We start from the raw sequence: 20,365 nt of genomic DNA, 5'->3' as shown, positions 1-20,365 counted from the left end.
TTGGTATTAAGATGCGTTTCGGGTGATCCAATCACAAGTAGTCACCCTAAGTACAGCTCTAGACCCCTAAAACGTTTTGTGATTGGATCACAAAAACCTCATTAGGAGGTAGTCAAAAATGCATGTGACTGCATCGCATTTGAGGTTATCCATCCGCTAATCTGTCCTGAATGCATCCCGGACAGCAGTTAAGCACCACCCCTCACCTGTCAATCAACCACTGTGCTAAAACATGAGTTAAAACTTTTCCAGTTATGAGCGACTAACCATCCAAACGCAAAATTTGATAAAGCAGATACATAAGCACGAGAACTTTACGGATCTTGTCCAGTGTGTCTGATATCAACATGCAGTGACACGGATGAAAAGCACACAAATCTGAAGCTCCTTTAATACAGGTAATCCACAAAAATAATGGATAATTCTGATAGAAACGTTACATTTGTGCTTAGATAAAATTTCAGTTGCAACAGCGCACCGTTTTTTCTCACTTTATTTGTCTTTTCTGACTTTGATGTGCTTTAATATCATGCAGTAACACAGTAACATAGTGATTGATGTATGTCGTCCTGGCCCTCCTCTTGAAATCTGAACACAAGTGGTCACAGGAGATGCATTTAGCGACCAGGTGTAAACAGCAATGTGTCTTGCCTGACCACATGTGATCGGATCACCCGATACAAATCTTAATACCAGGTGTAAACAGGGTCATTGGGTATTCTGATAGGGTGTGGATACAACATTGTCATGCCATCGACAAAAGGAGCTTAGCCAGCTCGCCTGGAGCCAAATAACTTGCATTTCTGTGCACTTTCTCCTTCCACTCTGTCGACATCTCCAACAGTTGTTTTCTAGGAAACTATATCTGTGTGAGAAACACAAGTTCTACAGAAAGCAACAAGACTGCATTCAGGGCTCCCTTTCAGAAGTATACTTCGATTCAGAGTTTGTTTGTTTTTTTCTGTACGATTTTCATGATATGGACTGAAATTCTGTGACCAAGCTGGTCAGACATGCTAATGGATATGTGGCAGTTGTTTAGCTTAAACACAACATTTCCAAATGACTCCTGTATTATTGGTTTAAATGTTTTGGCTTCACCTGGATTTGTTCTGATATTTTAAGAAGCATTGTTTTAGTGTAACTATTAATGCACTTTACAAAGTCATCTCATCACACTCAGCCTTTGCTGTCAACTGAAGTGGATGTCAAAACAAATGCAGCACTGCAGAGTCTTCTTAACATTTAGTCATCACATCTCCTGGCTATATGACGTATCTTTTGACAGATTTGTCAAAAGAGTGGATTCACAAATTCTGTTAGCTTGCAGCATATTATTCTAATCTAGTATTGGCCACAAGGTCTGTTGGGCATTCAAACAAACATTCACCCCATGGCCACTGAGATGAGATCCCTGCATTATCCTTCTTACACAATCTGTAGTTCTATGCAATCATAGAAAGAAAGCATTGTGGGATATTGATCATACGCTTGAGCATAAATGCAATCAGTTGTACAGAGAAGTCACTTGAAGCGTTTTAATAGGAAAGACATGATCATGCAGTCTTGTTTTAATGATCCCCCACATTGAGCCTGTTTACATGCACACCATTACGCAGACTACTTCCAAAAATCTGCTTATTTAAACAATCAGACAAAGCAAGAAATCCGTGCTTACATGATATTTTAAATAATCGTGTTCTCTGCATTTGACGTCAAACCATGAAGAGGCATGGTTAAAGGGATAGTTCACTCAAAAATGAAAATTCTCTCATTATCTACTCACCCTCATGACATCCCAGGTGTGTATGACTTTCTCTCTTCACCAGAACACATTTGAAGAAAAATAGAAGAAGATCTTTACTCAGTAGGTCCTTAAAATGCAAGTGAATGGAGATTTCACTTTTGAAGCTGCAAAAATCACGGACAGTTAGCTAAACTTCAATACGACTCCAGCGTTTAAATTAATGTCTTCTAAAGCGACACGATCGCTTTTGGTGCGAAAAAAAATCTATATACAAGTACTTTTTAACTGTAATCCAGTGCTTGTGTGATGTATTCATGTTGCCATGATACAGATGAAATCTCATGTTCATCACTCGGTTGTGACATCCAGGATGAGCACAGAAACGCACCATTGTGAGTAAAGAAACAGATCTAAACCGAAACCAACCAAGCTACTGTACAGTGTTCCTCCTGTTCACTTGTAAACAGCGCTGCTCTTCCGGCTGTGTTGCACTTGCGTCAGTTCTCCCATGTTTCAAATGCCAATGTAATTACATCACACGTGTGTACCGCTCCTGACTGGAAGCATGATTTAGAGTCATTAAATATTTATTTTTCGCACCAAAAGCAATTGTGTCGCTTTAGAAGACATTAATTTAACAGTTGGTGTTGTATGGATGAAGTTTATGACCGTCTGTGATTTTTGAGCTTCAAAAGGGAAATCTCCATTCACTTGCATTTTAACGATCTACTGAGATAAGATATTTTTCTATTTTTCTTCAAATGTTTTCTGGTGAAGAAAGTCATACACACCTGGTATATCATGAGGGTGAGTAAATAATGAGAGAATTTTCATTTTTGGGTGAATTATCCCTTTAAGTTGTTTACATGCAATGCGAAATCGGTTTAATGGGCAGAAATCTACCAGTGTCGATTGGTTTATTCTTACACCGTTTACGACATTATATCGATAAAGGAACACCATTTAATGCATTTACATTGCCACACACATTGTAGGCTTATTAAGCATAATCTGTGTAAGAACTTGCATGTAAAGCACTCATTGTCTTGAATTAAAACCAAACTAAACCAAATTTAAATGTTTTGCATTTGAGGTAAATTCTGTTATATTACTTTTACTGTATATTTCCAATTGTCTTGCTGAAATAGACAAGACCTAATTGAATTTCATATTTCTAGGAATATCTGTTGCCTTACATGCCTCTTTTATACTGGGTTGCTGTTGTTTTGTTTTTTAAATAATTGTTTAGATGAAGGCAGAAACAGTAGGTGTTGATAATCAGCTCTGCACTGCTGATTAAGCAAAATAGTCTGCAACCTCAGGCTCCAGCTTTTTCAGGTGTTAGTTTTAGTGTCCCCAGTGACTGTGGAGTACATTTAAGCGCAAAGTTTCCCTTAAGATGACCCTGTTTGTCTCTCCTTTCAGACGGCAAGCGGCAATGTGGAGGCAAAGGTGGTCTGTTTCTACAGGAGAAGGGACATCTCACAGAGCCTCATCCAGCTATCTGACAAACATGCAAGTGAGTGAACATGCTTGATGGTGTCTGTTTTTTTTTTTTCTTCTCAGGGAAGTGTGAATGTATTGATGTATTCTCAAGGACAGCCTGTGACATGTCATGTATGAATGGTCATTAGCTTCATAATGATCAGTCAGTTGAAATTGCTCATGTTTTTGGGGTCTGTGTTGTGCTGCTTGTCAGCAAGGGAGCTGTAATATCTGGACTGTTACCAGTGCCAGACGCTTGTAATTGGGCAACAGGGCTTCCTAATTTATTCTTCGGGGGCCAGGGCCTCTCAACAAATTTGTCTTGATGAACTGGTCACAACGGTTCACAATATTTAGCATACAGTACATGTTTATGAGAAACTATGAGAAAACAACAGTTTTACACAATATAAAAAAAAGTTAAACTAGAAAGTGCATTATTCATTGACTAAGCTTTTGGTAGATTTTGGGACTGACTCAAAAGAGCTAATGCACCTGTTTACTGGCCAAGTTCGGCACAGTTATTGGCCTCTCAAAATGGCTAAATATCAGACTATTTATTAGCCTGGCCAAAATATCAGTCGTCTTATCAATGCGGTTCTGCTTTCCTCAGCTTTTTACAGTTTTAAGATGTTGACTCAATCAAAGTCTAGAAGAGGATAAGTGGCATACATCTGTGGGTTAGCTGTCTAAGACCACCACTTGTCTTGATAAATTAGAAACAGTGAATGTGGTAATAAATAGGGCTGCACGATATGGAGGAAAATGCGATAAGAAGTTGGATAATGCGATATTCAATATACGATAATCCTATGATGTCGTCATTGGAGCGTGCTGAACATTGGAACCCCCACCACCCGAGTATACCAATTTTCTTTTTTGCAGTATATCGCAGAGATCCCAATCATAGTTGTTTTGTTTCAAATTGCACATAATACTGTTTTATCATTAGCTGCATATCCACAAATGTGATGCACTCCCATCATTTGAGTCGGAAGTAGTTTTTGAAGAAACACTGTTTTAGTCTCAGCTTTCAAATGATATAAATGTTATCACAAAATTCACAGATCGCAGTAGCTACCCATTCAAACAGAGCGGGGCGCAACACACTCTCTCCGACTTATAGTACCAAAAAATACCCATGAATGAACATCAGAAGGTATGTTAAAAGATACAATACAACTTACTAAAATGTGTCAACTCTCATGTAATCGCCCAATGTGTTAATGTTGAAATCACATGGAGAAAATGAATAGGGAATATCTCATGCTTTTCTCCTGCTTTATCTGTGCCTATGCATATTGCATACACACACATCAAGTGACAGTCGTGCACCCAGTCTACTTTGTAAAGTATTAGTGATTTGGGTAGCGCTATATTCAAAGTTGCAGTATTTTGATAAAAGCAATAAATTGTGCAGCCCTAGTAATAAACTTTTCATCACAGTCTTGCATGTAACTGAACTCTGTAATTTCCAGTACAGTAAACAAAGTTTTAAGTTTCATTTTGGTGTTGTTGGTTCTGCAGTAAAAGCATACTTATGATCTAAAGCAATACAGTCATTAACGCTCAAACCTTTTCTTCATTTAACACTATTTTCAGTGCAGTTTAATATGTGCAAAAATAATTTATTTACCTTAGGAAAACAGATATTATAGATTCTGAAATTTGATTAGATGAGCCACGTTCGAAGCATTGTAGAATAGCTTAGAATTTTGCTTATATATGTACACATATGAGACTGCACCATATTTCCTGGTAACCACAAACAGCATACTGTTAGATGTGAACTACTTAGCGGTGTACAACACCTCTTAACAGTTGTAAAATCATTGTAACAACTGGACTCTGATGCCTTATTAGTGTATCTTGTAGCTGCAACAGACCTTTGTTGATGTCAGAGATGTCTGGTGCAACTGAAATGTTTTTTCCCAATTGCCTACCAAAGACTCAAAATTACAGTGAATAAGTGGTCTGCACTATAAAGGCCTAGTGACAATTAGAAGGCTGTCATCATGACTGCGTACTTTGTATATGCAAAACACATTTGCTTTCATCTGATTTAATTGGTCGCCTTTATTATGTGGGTACTTATCAAGTGACGATGCAAAATGTGCACTTTGTGTTTTATGTATGTTGAGTCATTTATATTGTGCATGTCTGTGTCCATGCCTTTTAACCAGTATCAAATTCCCTGTATGTGTACAGAGGACCTGGAAGAAGAGAAGGAAAGCCCCTCAGAGCCAGAGCTCTCCGAAAAACAGAAGCACCAGCTCCGCCATAGAGAGCTTTTCCTTTCACGTCAGTACGAGTCACTCCCCGCCACACACATTAGGTAAACACATCAAAACTCTTGAAGATAACTGTTATAACAAAATGCTTTTTAATCCTCCGTTCTAAATTTTAGGGAAGTTGTGGTAAGATAACAGCCCCCATGTAGCATGACACAACCCCAGCCCACAAGTCCTCCCTCACTAGGCTGTGAGTCACAGCTCTTCATCCATTCTTTATCTGCCTGGTGGCACCCCAGGGTTTTTGTAGCACCCACTGTGAGTCAGGTGATAAATGAATTAGCTGCTGGGAGCTGGTGGCAGTGGTTCTAATCAAAGGGAAGCCTCTTATGAGGAACATTAGTAACATTAGTTATGTATCTTATGAGCAACATTAGTAGTGGTGCCTAGGTTTGGTGAGCCCTGCTGTGCTTGCCGAGATTGATATCGCCCTCTAAATAAAGAAAATGTCACTCCTTTTCTTCTTTCTTTGTTTTTCTTTTTGGCTTCTGTGAACCATAAATATTGAGCAGTCATTGTGACTGGGTAGCTGGTCTATACAGGGCATAATGTATTTTCTGTGGAACTGGGCACATGTCAAGATTTAGTTAATTTCTTTTTTTTTTAAGTTCTGTCTCCCATTAAATGCTTAATTCAAGTAACAACTTAAATGAAACATGAATAGGAATTAATCTAAATTTGTGGTTTTTAATGCACCAGCTAAATAGCTTTTATTATTTATTTGCACTTTATTACTATGCAGTAATACACTGATGTAAATTGATGTACTGTATGTTGTCATGAAATAAGAGACCCTCCCCTCGAAATCTGAACTCAAGTAGTCAAAAGAGACACCTATTTTGACCAGGTGTAAACGGTGATGTTTTCCTGACCACTTATGATCAGATTTATTTTAGTGAGTCAGTGTGTTGGATGTTTAATTTCACTGATTTGAGTCAGAGACTATTTAGCAGAGACTGGCCACTTCTATTAAAATGAATGGGAGAAATTGGAACAGTTAATGGATGTAGATGAGGAAGTCCTGCCTTACAGGTAAAAGAGCCTTTTAGATACAGACATCGCCTGTCAATCGGGAAAATTGTGTTTTTTAGTGTAATCTGAGGAAAAGAAAAGAAGCATAAGTTATGATAACATTATTGTCAGATTTTTCTGCTGATTTGATATATGTTCTTTGATCGTAATCTTGACCAACCATTTAGCAGATTTCTGTCTTTCCCCATTCAAGTAGATAGGTCCTGCACTTGTATGTCGCTTGTTTTCACAGAAAAATAGCTGCCCGGGAGTGTTCCAAAGATGGCTGCCGAGTGGACTGTCTTGTTAAAAAGAAATTGTGCCGCATTTTATGGTTAATTATTTTTGTTGTGAATGCTGTTTTGTGCTTTCCCCCTAACTGAGTTCCAGAAGAAAACTGCTTTAATTGCAAAGATTTGTTCTCTTAATCATCTGATAAATAGGCTTCTTTAAAAAATTGCCCCTTTAAATGCATTCAACATTGTTAGCCTATTTTTAGTAACTTGTAGTGCAGCTAACTACATTTTTTTTATTTTATTTTTTATGGAAGCTTTACTGTAGTTTAAAAGATGAGTAGCTTTTAGCTTGGGAAGCCACAGTTTCAAAGTAGGTTCCCAAACATTGCTGTTACATGTGGCAGGTTGGGTGTTCTTGTCTGGTTAGCTAAGCTGACCAGTTTATGGCCCTGGCTCGCACTGGCCTGATAGTGGAAAAGCAGCTATTCAGTTACAAAAGAAACAGTTTTATTAGCATCCTTTTTTTAATTTAATTTTACAATCACTCCATACATTTTTTGCACTTTCCGATTCTCTGTGCTTGTCTCTTATCTATATCCTTGTTCTGCCCTTTTTCCAGCAGCCCCCCCCCCTTTAATTTCCTTTATGATTGTCCTCTCACCCATCATGCACTTTTCTCACCTTTTCATCTTTGCACGTCACCATCACACTCTCACAAATTCTACTGTAATCTTGTACCTTGAATCACCCCCCTATGGATTTAGAGGCCTTGTGGAGACAGCCGTATATAGTACATATAACACTTTTTTCTGAGCTGTGGACTTTGTTTTTTAATAATTTATTTTTTCTATGTGTGTTGGAAACAGGGGGAAGTGCAGTGTGGCCCTCCTGAACGAGACTGAAGTTGTGCTCTCCTACCTTGAGAAAGAGGTACATAAGATCTATTTTTTAAAGCTATTTTGTATCTTTAGTTTGATGTCTAATTATCTGGGCTGCTGCTTTCTCTCTTAGGACACATTTTTTTATTCATTGGTGTATGACCCCACACAGAAGACACTATTGGCTGACAAGGGGGAAATTCGTGTTGGTCCTCGCTTTCAGGCTGATGTCCCTGAAATGCTACAGGAAGGTTAGTATAATAATGCCATATACAGTATATTGAAAAACATTTGAACACTTATGGGTTTTACCTTGAGTCTCCGTTTCTATTATATCATGTATATTTAGCTCTACTGTTTTGTCTCCCTGTCATTGTTGACACAAATGTACCTCATTCTGACACACAAGTACAATGTGAAAAGAGACTGCGGCACCAGGTGGAGGTTGGAATCGAACTTTGTTTTAGACCAAAACAATCAAACCCAATGTGACAAGACCAGTTTTTAAACTGAGTAACATTAAGTCACATTGCTCTATTTGTAACCGTTTACACCTGGCATTAAGACACGTTTTGGGTGATCCGATTACAAGTGGTCAGCATTAAATACACGTGGAAATGGAGTGGGAAATGTTTTGTGATCAGATAACAAAAATCACATATGGAGGTAGTCAAAAATCTATCTGACCACATCACATTTGAGGTGGAAATGCTAATCCATCCTGAGGCATCCCGGACAGCAGTGGAGTCAACCGCTGCGCTAAAACAAGAGCTTAAACTTTGCTGGTTATGAGCGGCTTTTAAATTTAATAACCATCTGATCAGAAAATTATAAAAAGGAAATGTATCAAAAATAAGAGAACTTCACAGAACTTCTTTAGTGTGTCTAATATCAACATGCGGGGACACGGATGGCAAGCACACACATCTAAAGCTCAAGTTAGTCCGTGTACAGGTACAAATAATTCTGCTCGAAATGTTGCGTTTGTGCAATTTTGTTTTTGAATTTGAACTGCCTCTGTGAGAAACAACGTGCCGGTTTTATTCACGCTTTCTTTGTCTTAGGACTTTTTTGTGGTTATTAATCATTGACATGATTAATGTCATCATGAAATCAGAGACCCTCCCCTCAAAATCTGAACACAAGTGGTCACAAGATACGCATTTTAGCGACCAGGTGTAAACAGCGATGGTCAGGCGAGACATACGTGATCGGATCGCCCGAGATGCATCTTAATACCAGATGTAAACAGGGTTTTGGTGTGGGGGCTGGAGGTGATTTGGGCTATGAAGTTTGTTTCTTCAGGAAATGGATGATTTGTGGAGTCGTGACTCCATTTGCAGAGTCAAACCTTCACATTGAGTTTGATTTGTGAGCACTGGTGCCTCACAAGAGAAACTGAACATTTACAGTATCGTCATCTACTATCAGTCAAGTGTGAAATTGCTCCTCTGTCAGTCTCTGACCCTACTATGATTCTTGACTGTAAGTCCGTGACCCTGCTCCTCTCTTACAAACTAACAAAAATGTCCAGTCAACAGCTCCCATCTTCTGTTGTGAGATGCCAGCAACAGTGTAAGGGAAGCTTTTTTCAGAACTTTAGACTGGAAACTTTCCATATGACAGGACTGCTGCAGAGCATCAACTTTGTAAATAATAGATAAATGACAAAAAAGGAGGTTGGACCAACCTAGCTGCATTTCATATGGATTCTGATCAACTGAATTAGCATACATTTTTCATCCAAAGGGATTTACTGGCAAGTATTTATACAACAATATTAGGGTGTTATTTAAATATTCTAGGTCAGGGGTCAGGAACCTTTTTCACTAAGGAGCCAATTGTTTTTATTTTTGGTTGCATTTTTTTTTTTTTAAATAGCCATAGCAAAAACTAATAATTTACTATATTCAGAAAACAACGTTTTTCAATAAAAAAAATGTTTATTATGCCCATAGACTACTCAAAAACAAACAAATATGCAACAATAGGTAACATGTTGCAATATGGAATTGAGTACACGTGTTAGTGCGGGTTTCCATAAAATGACTTAATTTTACATTTGTTCATGAAAAAGTTAACTTCCCTATAGGGCTGGGCGATATGTAAAAAAAAATCACGATATCTGATTATATCGTCAACCCCCCTGCCGAGGGTCGGTGAATATTTTTGCTTTATTGACTTTGCTTTAAAAATTAAGTACATTTATTGAAACGAATGTAATGTGTGTGTGTGTGTGTGTGTAGAGAGAGAGAGAGAGAGATGGAGCGTGTGCTATCACTTGTTGATGATGCTGTAGTCTGTTAGTCAGCTTTCTGAAGATAGTGTCATTTTGATGAAATGCATCCTAATTTCTCAATGGAAAAAATAGTCGTCCAAGCGGGATTATTCCTCTCTATTTCACGGTAGCTGGTGTGAAAGTGTAATTCACTATAGAAACCGCAGTCTTCTCCACCATTTTGTCCTCTCCAATGTGGAAAGTCCGGTAAGAAGTAAGCAGGGTTGGGGAGTAACGGAATACATGTAACGGGAATACGTATTTAAAATACAAAACTGTATTCCACTGCAGTTACAATTTAAATCATTGGTAATTAGAATACAGTTACATTCAAAAAGTATTTTGATTACTGAAGAGATTACTTTTTATTGTCATTTGTTTCATTTAATATTTAGTCCTTTCAGATGGAAAACATTTATACATATAAATGATGTGATCTAAAGTGCATTTGAACAGCGGTGAAACACTTTCTTATGATGTGTTACATTCATACGAGCAGACAGAGAAGTAAGTTTGAAGTAAGTTTGGAGCAGAACAAACAGAAATAAACCTTGTGTAAATTGTCAGCTTTACGCTAAGCTAAAATGCTATTTCTAGCCATTTGACATGCACGAGTTACCAGGCATGATCATATTTTTTTATCAAGAAAATTCACGTTGGATCATAATTTCTTTTTTCTAGTAAGACTTTTGATATTAGGGCAAAAATCGTATTCTTGATGATAATTTTTGTTTTGTTTTCCTGTAAAAATATCTAAAAATCCTTAAAACAAGATCAATTTGATATCTTGTTTTAGAAACAACACTGCATAAGATATATAGGTTTTTCAGATAATGTATTTTTAACATGTGTATTTTGTCTTACTGTACTGGCAGAGTTTTTATATTCAAAACAAGTGAAAAAATCTACCAGTGCTGAAGAAATAATCCAAAGTATTTAGAATACGTTACTGACCTTGAGTAATCTAACGAAATACGTTACAAATTACATTTTACAGCATGTATTCTGTAATCTGTAGTGGAATACATTTCAAAAGTAACCCTCTCAACCCTTGAGGTAAGCGCCTTGAGTTTGTGTAATTAATCAGTCTGTTGTGTGTCTCAGCTGTGATGAGCCTTAATGCTGAAGTTGTTTGTTTAAAGCCGTTTAAAGCTGTTTCCTAGCTTTAGTAGTGTGGTAGTAATACGAGCGATCACGGAGTGCTGTTGAATATAAACTGAGTGTCACTGACTCACTTCACGTCACCAACTGGCTCATATTACATGCAAAAATGGTCTTTTGCCCCCACCTGCTGGCTAAAATATGTAATGTCACAAAATCAAATGTAAAGAGACTGATAGCTCTTAACACATCTGCACTGCTCTTACACATTAGAACGACACGAACACAAGTGGAGTGATACACACAGTGAAGCGTTTTGAGTGCTGATGGTGCGAGACCATCAGTACTCATGGAACGTCTCTCGTCCAATCAAATTCGAGGACCGGAATGAACTGGTGTGTGTGTGTGTGTGTGTGTGTGTGTGTGTAATATATATATATATATATATATATATATATATATATATATATATATATATATATATATATATATATTACTGAACCTGCAGAGTTGCGTTCACAGTCTGTAAGAGCGAACTGCTCCGTGGAAATAAAGTGAAACTCGCAGCACCTCCTGAGATGATTGGAGATCATTTGCAGCATTCTCATAGACAACATTATTCTTGCAAACAGTTTTCAGACGAATGAAATGAAAGAATGATAACTCTTCACATGCGTGTGTTCCACTAGACAGGGTCCCGCTGCACGCGTCTGAACAAACAGCGAATCAGACACAAGCAATGACAGGTTTTCTTTTGTCTGTTCTTATATAATAAAATATAATAAAGTTTCTTCAAGCATGTGTCTTTGTGTCTAACATCATGTGTCACTCCGAGACGTCTTAAAGATCATCCACCTGTTGCGGGTAGATGAGCAGAATTACCCGCACATGAAATACCTGCATTTGGACGAGGAACTTGTGAACTGGATTCAGCCAACTCGCATTTGGCGGGTGGCGGATGCTAGTTTCAGACCTTGGGCTACAGTTTAATATATAAGGTGAATTCCCATATCCATGGCTTTGCCATTTCCCGATATTGTCGATCATCTTCTGTCAATGAGTGTTGCAATCGGCATTGCGATATTTGTACGATTTCGTCAATATCCGATTATATTGTCCTATTGCCCAGCTCTACTTCCCTACATTTAGGCTACTCACAACTGGTGTGACCTCTGGCTTTGCATGGACTTGCAGATAGCTTTGTAGTCCGGTTCTTAGGTGGTCAAGTTCAATTTCATGCAGGCCTTCTGATTTGCAAAGTGCTCCATGGAAATAAAACTGATTAAACTCAAAGCATTTCCTGAGATGGATTTAGATAACCTGCAGTGTTCTCATAACACTATTTTTACTAACTGTTTTCAGATGACTGAAACAGAAAAGAAAGAGACTGAACTCTATGCATGTGTGTGTCTTGGAGAAGCACTCGCACTCGTGTGTAGCAGAGCTCACTGCGCACACATATCAAATCAGACGCACATCGGCGGCTTTTCTTTCGTCTGTTCTTCAAAATATAAACACAAGCCGATTTTCCCAGCGATTGTTCAGGTGTGTGCTTCATTAACTTAATCGCCGGCCAGTAGGTTAGAGATGGGGCACACATTAGCATCTGCCAGCGGGAGGTCGTTAATCACTTGACCGTTTGGTCTCCCTGTTGTGTCCAGAAACAGAAAAAAGGATCCAGCATGACTAAAACAATCTTACATGAGGGCGCGGGCTCTTGTGTTCTCTTCAAGTGACCAATGAGCTGCTTCTTTTACTGAAGAACTGACAAGACGTCAAGCTGATCTGCATTTTCATCTGCGATCGTACTCCGCTGCATATCGTCACAAACACTGATTATAATCCATAGTGATTGTCACCAAGCATTTTTCCTGCGTTTTTCCCCTGCACTAAAATGACTATCAAAAATCAGAAAATGAAGGTGCAACAGTCTGTTTTTGTTGAACGTTATTTACTCACTGAAATCTATGGACATACGTGTTCTATTGCAAGCCTTGAGGGCATAAATACACAATCACACATTTTCACAAGGTAAAGTTACTCCATGAATCGCATCATAAATCACTCTATTACAGTTGGTTATGTTCACACAGTACTTATTTCAGCGAGCTCCACGTGACAGGAAATCAGAGAGAGAGAGTTGCAGTGAGTTGGAATGTCTGTCACCTCTCCACCATTTTGTATCGGCAAGTGTGTCATACCTCTGACTGAAGAGTGCAAGATCTCAGCAAAACAGTCAGCTAGTGTGACACCCTCAGCCAAAATAGAATTGTATGAAATTTAATATCCATTGTCGCAGTGGGAACAAGCTGACCATAGTTTAGTTGACAGAATTGTCACTGGCTAATTTTTTCCCCACTGGCTTTACAAGCCTTTGAATTTCAGGCTCTAATGAAATAAAATTTGTCTCTAGGAGAACATGATGAAAGGGACCAGTCCAAACTGGAGGTGAAGATGTGGGACCCAGAGTGTCCTCTCACCAACAAGCAGATTGACCAGTTCCTTGTGGTGGCTCGGTATGTCTTTGATCTTTGCTACATGGTTCTCATGGTCATGGAAAACCTGAAAACATCAGGGAAAATCATAGAAATGATTAAAATACTAATAAATCATGGGAATTTTTAAAGTCTTCATGAAATTTTCTTGTTATGCTCAGTTGTAAAATGTTACATCAGCTAGAAATTGTCCTTTGTGAATGTAATCTCTGTACAGTGCTTTTTAGAAATACTGGAAAAGTCAAGGAAATCCATTGGGCTTAAATGAGTGGAAACCCTGTTTGTATACCCTATACCTCTGCCATATTAATGAATCAAACATTTATTTTAGACTATATTCTTAAGACAAACTTAATTATTTGTGAAAAACTGTAAACTGTATCACCAATAACTGATACTTGTAATTATGGTGCACTTAGAATAATGATACTTGTGTGCATAATAAATTTGATGGATTGTGTACAGAGCGGTCGGTACATTTGCTCGAGCATTGGACTGCAGCAGTTCTGTCCGACAGCCTAGCTTACACATGAGTGCAGCAGCAGCTTCACGAGACATCACACTGGTACCTGTCCCATCAGCACCATCTCTCACACTCAGTATATTCACAGGAGAGGTGAAAAGTCCTGAATAATTCTCTCCATTTCTGTTTATCTTTTCCTTAAGTTCCATGCCATGGACACCCTGCACCGGCACGGCTATGACCTGTCCAGTGCCCTGAGCGTGCTGGTTCCTCAAGGAGGACCCGTGCTGTGCCGGGATGAGATGGAGGAGTGGAGCTCATCAGAAGCGAACATGTTTGAGGAGGCGCTGGAGAAATACGGCAAGGACTTCAACGACATCCGGCAAGACTTTGTGAGTGGCTAGCAAGCAGTATGTAATTTGACTCGCTCCAGTACATAATGAAATATATAGTGGCCTCAAAAAAGCATTTGGACACTTAACCCACACTTAAAGGCATATTCCAGGATCAAAACAAGTTAAGCTCAATCGACAGCATTTGTGGCGTAATGTTGATTACCACAGAAGTTAATTTTGAAAAAAGGCAAAAATCATGGTTACAGTGAAGCACTTACAATGGAAGTCAATGGTACCAATTTCTGGAGGTTTTAAAGGCACAAATGTGAAGCTTATAATTTTATAAAAGCACTTAGATTAATTCTTCTGTTAAAGCTTATGAATTATTTGAGCTGTAAAGTTGTTTGAATTTCCATTTTATGGTCGTTTTAGTGTTTAAAACATTATGTTGTTATAGTTACAAAGTTGTAAAATTGGCTATAACTTTACATAGGAAAACTTTAATTGTGTTAACATATAAATTGTTTATGTTTTGTGGATATATTTTTGAATTCGTGAGTATTTTAATGTTTATGGATTGGTTTAGGAAGTGTCTCATAACCCAGATTTTTGCTTTTTTTTAAAGAAAAAGAGGGACAAGTTGAAATATTTTTTGCAGTAATCAACATTGTGCCACAAATGCTGTCGATTCAACTTAACTTTTGAACTTTTATATTCCTTGAAAATAAATTAATGGCATTGCATTAAATAACAAAATGTAAAATCAAGTGACATTTGTTTTAAAGATTGTTAGCACAAGCAATATTTTCAAGTGTAAAATTTCATTAAAAAAAGTTTCTTGGGTTTTAAATTATAACACAATAGATATACTGTTCAAAATTAACACAAAAGTGTTTGGCCACTTTCCACAGGGCAAACATTAGTGGAACATTGCATAGTTATTGCAACGAACTATACATGAGGTTACTCTTATTTGTTTGCAGATGACACATTGTTTGATATTATATTATAGGCCTACGTGCAGTGAAATTAATACATTTTAAGTATGGCTTAAAGGGATAGACCACCCAAAAATAAAAATTTTCTCATCATATACTCACCCTCATGCCATCCCAGATGTGACATTCTTTCTTCTGCTGAACACAAATGAAGATTTTAAGAAGAATGTCTCAGCTCTGTAGGTCCATTCAATGCAAGTGGATGGTGATCAGCACTTTAAAGCTCCAAAAAGCACAGACAGTCATAGTAAAAGTAATTCATGTGACTCCAGTGGTTAAATTAATGTCTTCTAAAGCGATACGATTGCTTTTTGTCAGAAACAGATCCATATTTAAGTCCTTTTCACTATAATTGTTTACTTCCAGATGCTTTGCAATGCACTTCCATGAGGGGAATCAGTTCACGCTGCCTCTCGTGTGATGTAAGCACGCTGGCATGTTCAAATGAAAGCAGAACCAATGATGCTTGTGAACAGCGTTTTCTTGTAAACAAATCAAACTGCATTTCTGTTTGTATCGCGTCAGTTCTCGAGTGAACATGTCAACTGGCGTACGTCACACGAGAGGCAGAGTGAAGTGATACCCTTAATGGATGCACATTGGGGAGTGACTGAAGTAAACAGTTATAGAGAAAAGGACTTAAATGTTGATCTTTTTCTCACCCAAAGCAATTAAATTACTTTCAAATACATTAATGTAAATACTGGAGTCATATGGAATAATTTTACTATGACTGTCAGTGCTTTTTGGTGCTTTAAAGTGCTGATCACCATTCACTTGCATTGTATGGACCCACAGAGCTGAGATATTCTAAAAATCTTCATTTGTGTTCTGCTAAAGAAAGTAAGTCATACACATATGGGATGGCATGAGGGTGAGTAAATGATGAATTTTCATTTTTGGTTGAACTAACCCTCTTAGTGTCCAGTAGTGTCCAAATACTTTTTAGGGGCCACGACTGGTATATATGGGCCTGTCATCACTGCAAAATGACAAGGTTTGGAGGAGCAGAGCAAAGAGTGCCACTAGTAATGATAGGATGGAGGAAATGGGGTAGCAATGTGTCAGTGCAGCTGAAATGAAGTGAGGACATGATGTGTGGCTGAGTGATGGGATGGTTGATCCAGCTGAAAGGATTTGTCTTTGAGCATGTTAATTTTTGACCTAACTGAGAACAGTTGATCTGTTCATCCGGAGACAAGAGTACTTATTTGCATCGGGCTGGAGTGAACACTTAAGTGTTATGGTGTGAACAGGAGGAAGAGCTGTTTTCTATTGCTCTGAGAAATGGGGTTTCTTCACTCTGGGGATTTGCTTCTCAAAATGGAATGAAAAACAACTTCACTTCTACTAAGCCACTTCAAGAATGCCAAAGAGTCCCTTATGGACTGACATGGTGTGGTTTGACTGCTACACTGGACGTCTTTATTTTCTCTCTTACCAATAGTGATTGATCTCTGCTATGATTAATAGATAGAAGACAATTAATGATTAACAATCTTTCATCACCCCTGCAGGAGTCACATGCCTGAACAAGTTGTCCAGCTGATACCACATTTATTCTGTACACACTGTCTTACAGTCTCTTAACTGTGAGATGTCTGTGCCTCAAAGAGTTAAATGGAGAAATGTATTTGTTCATTTTTAGGATCAAACCTCTGAGATGACCTGCAGGGTAAACAGACATTAGAGCTTTTGTTGCAATGGCAGTAATTAGCTGAAGTGAACAGGGTCCACAATTCCTTTCTGTTTGGAATCTTACAAGCCTTCAGTTTCCCTAAAGCAACAGCTGAGCTGCCATTGATTAAACCATACTGCTAAGGGAACTGAGCATTGGTTTTTTAATAGAACTGGTTTGATGCGAGGAGCCACAGAAAGAAAAGGATTTTCTTAACTCTGCTTCGTATCGATTACTTCATAAGTAGTATGTAACAAATATGTGATTGCAGAGATCTAGTTTAAGAACAAAGTGTGAGAAATTAGCATTGTTCATAAATTGTTCTTTTGGCATGCCCATAAGCTTGCACCTAGATTTCATCTCATTCTCTATGATGATGTAAGTGAGCTAGGTCCAGTACATGAGCTGAAATTTCATCTATAAAAAATACAAATAGATTAATTAGCTAATTTGGTATGACCCTGATAAGTTTTACTTCATGAATAAGCTCAGTCTTGCACTGGCAGACGTTTGCCTATCAACATATAGTCTTGTCCACTTTCTGATCAAGAAGCACCCACTTAGTCAGGCAGGGGTTATCTAATCAATATGTAAAGTAACCAATCACAGTTTGCTTTTTACATGCCATTTAGAAAAATCCTCCGAAGTTGGACCCAACTCTAAAGAAAGTGACAACAAACTGAGTAACATAGATGTGCTTGAAGATATGACTTTACTTGCTATAAGTTATACAAACAAAATAATATAAAAAATATGTTTTAAAGATTCAATGCAATGAACCTCGTGAACTTTAGCAAATCCAGCGAGTAGTTCTTGCTGAATGTAGTTGCTTGGTATCTTGTAAACAAGAGTCACTGGTGGACTGGTAAAAACTCGTTTGATAAACACATCAGCTTTTAACTGTCCTCTTTTTTTTTTTCACAAGTATAAAGTTAAAGAAATAGTTCACCCAAAAATAGTAGTTCTCTCATAATTGAATTGCCCTCATGCCATCCCAGATGTGTATGACTGTCTTCTGCATAACACAAACAAAAAATTATTATTTTTTATTTTATTTTTTAAGAACAATATCTTGGCTCTGTTGGCCCATTCAATGCATATTGCCACCTAGTGGGCAGGGAAGATAATTTATAGTAAAAAAAGGACTTAAATATTGATCTGTTTCTCACCCACACCTACCGTATCGCTACTGAAGATATGGATTTAACCGCAGGAGTTGTATGGATTACATAAACTGCCTTTATGTGCTTTTTGGGGCTTCAAAGTTCTGGTCACCATTCATGTTTTTTTTTGAGAATCACAGAAATCCTGATTTATATATTTCTGATGATAAATCTTATTTTTTTTTTAAAGGTACAGTTGAAGTCAGAAGTTTACATACACCTTAGCCAAATACATTTAAACTCAGTTTTTCACAATTCGTGACATTTAATCATAGAAAACTTTCCCTGTCTTAGGTCAGTTAGGATCACTGCTTTATTTTAAGAATGTGAAATGTTAGAATAATAGTAGAGAGAATGATTTATTTCAGCTTTTATTTCTTTCATCAAATTCCCAGTGAGTCAAAAGTTTACATATAATTTGTTAGTATTTGGTAGCATTGCCTTTAAATTGTTAACTTGGGTCAAATGTTTTGGGTAGCCTTCCACAAGATTCTCACAATAAGTTGCTGGATTTTTGGCCCATTCCTCCAGACAGAACTGGTGTAACTGAGCCAGGTTTGTAGGCCTCCTTGCTCGCGCACACTTTTTCCAGTTCTGCCCACAAATTTTCTATCAGACTGAGGTCAGGGTTTTGTGATGACCACTCCAATACCTTGACTTTGTTGTCTTTAAGCCATTTTGCCACAACTTTAGAGGTATGCTTGGTGTCATTGTCCATTTGGAAGACCCATTTGCGACCGAGCTTTAACTTCCTGGCTGATGTCTTGAGATGTTGCTTTAATATATCCACATAATTTTCCTTCATGTTGCTATCTATTTTGTGAAGTGCACCTGTCCCTCCTGCAGCAAAGCACCCCCACAACATGATGCTGCCACCCCCATACTTCACGGCTGGGATGGTGTTCTTCGGCTTGCAAGCCTCACCCTTTTTCCTCCAAACATAACGATGGTCATTATGGCCAAAAAGTTCCATTTTTCTTTCATCAGACCAAAAAGTAAGATATTTGTCCCCATGTGCACTTGCAATCTGTAGTCTGGCTTTCTTTTGGAGCATTGGCTTCTTCTTGCTGAGCACCCTTTCAGGCTGTGTCGATATAGGACCCGTTTTACTGTGGATATAGATACTTGTCTACCTGTTTCCTCCAGCATCTTCACAAGGTCCTTTGCTGTTGTTCTGGGATTGATTTTCACTTTTCGTACCAAACTACGTTCATCTCTAGGAGACAGAATGTGTCTCCTTCCCGAGCGGTATGATGGCTGCGTGGTCCCATGGTGTTTATACTTGCGTACTATTGTTTGTACAGATGAACGTGGTACCTTCAGGCGTTTGGAAATTGCTCCCAAGGATGAACCAGACTTGTGGAGGTCCACAATTTTTTTTCTGAGGTCTTGGCTGATTTGAGTTTCCCATGATGTCAAGCAAAGAGGCACTGAGTTTGAAGGTAGGCCTTAAAATACATCGACAGGTATACCTCATATTCAGTACACCTCCTATCAGAAGCTAATTGTCTAAAGGCTTGACATCATTTTCTGGAATTTTCCAAGCTGCTTAAAGGCACAGTTAACTTAGTGTATGTAAACGTCTGACCCACTGGAATTGTGATATAGTCAATTAAAGTAAAACAATCTGTCTGTTAACAATTGTTGGAAAAATTACTTGTGTAATGCACAAAGTAGATGTCCTAAACGACTTGTCAAAACTATAGTTTGCTCATTTCAAATCTGTGGAGTCATTAAAAAATGAGTTTTAATGACTCCAACCTAAGTGTATGTAAACTTCTGACTTCAACTGTATGCACAATGCACATCCAACCAGAGTTGGGCACAGGTGCAAGACACAATGCAGTGGTAAGTGTCCGCATAAACTAACTGCTGATATTATTGCTCCAAAATACTTTATTAATCAATTAGTTGATTAATAAAGTATTTTGGAGCAATAATATCAGTGTGCTCATACTTACAATTTTTTCCTTACATTTCTGATGATTCCCATTCTTATTTCTTACGGAATTTAAAAACCAAAAGAAAGGCAGAAAAAAATATAAGTGCTAAAGATACATAGACAGCACCTCAGGATGTTGATCTAAGTGTTCCTTATAATGCCAGCTGTCTGCACTGAACACCTCTGTGTTCATTTATACACCCTGCTTACCCTCACATAGATGTGGGCCAAAAGTGGGGGCTTGAGCAGCTTTATATTAAGATT

At 38.0% G+C, this 20,365-nt stretch overlaps 1 protein-coding gene across 3 annotated transcripts in view; it reads left to right on the top strand.

Moving 5' to 3' along the window:
- LOC127427262 (metastasis-associated protein MTA3-like) overlaps positions 1–20,365 on the top strand; it is a 40,782-nt gene that overhangs the window by 1,570 nt on the left and 18,847 nt on the right. For all 3 annotated transcript variants that reach the window (XM_051674751.1, XM_051674750.1, XM_051674752.1), the window contains exons 3-9: positions 3,173–3,266; positions 5,441–5,567; positions 7,637–7,700; positions 7,782–7,899; positions 13,441–13,543; positions 13,988–14,087; positions 14,189–14,377. In XM_051674751.1, coding sequence (XP_051530711.1) covers positions 3,173–3,266; positions 5,441–5,567; positions 7,637–7,700; positions 7,782–7,899; positions 13,441–13,543; positions 13,988–14,087; positions 14,189–14,377 — 795 coding nt within the window. The remainder of the gene's footprint in view (positions 1–3,172; positions 3,267–5,440; positions 5,568–7,636; positions 7,701–7,781; positions 7,900–13,440; positions 13,544–13,987; positions 14,088–14,188; positions 14,378–20,365) is intronic.

Source organism: Myxocyprinus asiaticus, chromosome 36 (assembly GCF_019703515.2).
Source record: "Myxocyprinus asiaticus isolate MX2 ecotype Aquarium Trade chromosome 36, UBuf_Myxa_2, whole genome shotgun sequence".
NCBI classification, from domain to species: Eukaryota; Metazoa; Chordata; class Actinopteri; order Cypriniformes; family Catostomidae; genus Myxocyprinus; species Myxocyprinus asiaticus.
This window is presented reverse-complemented; position numbering and strand designations above follow the sequence as displayed.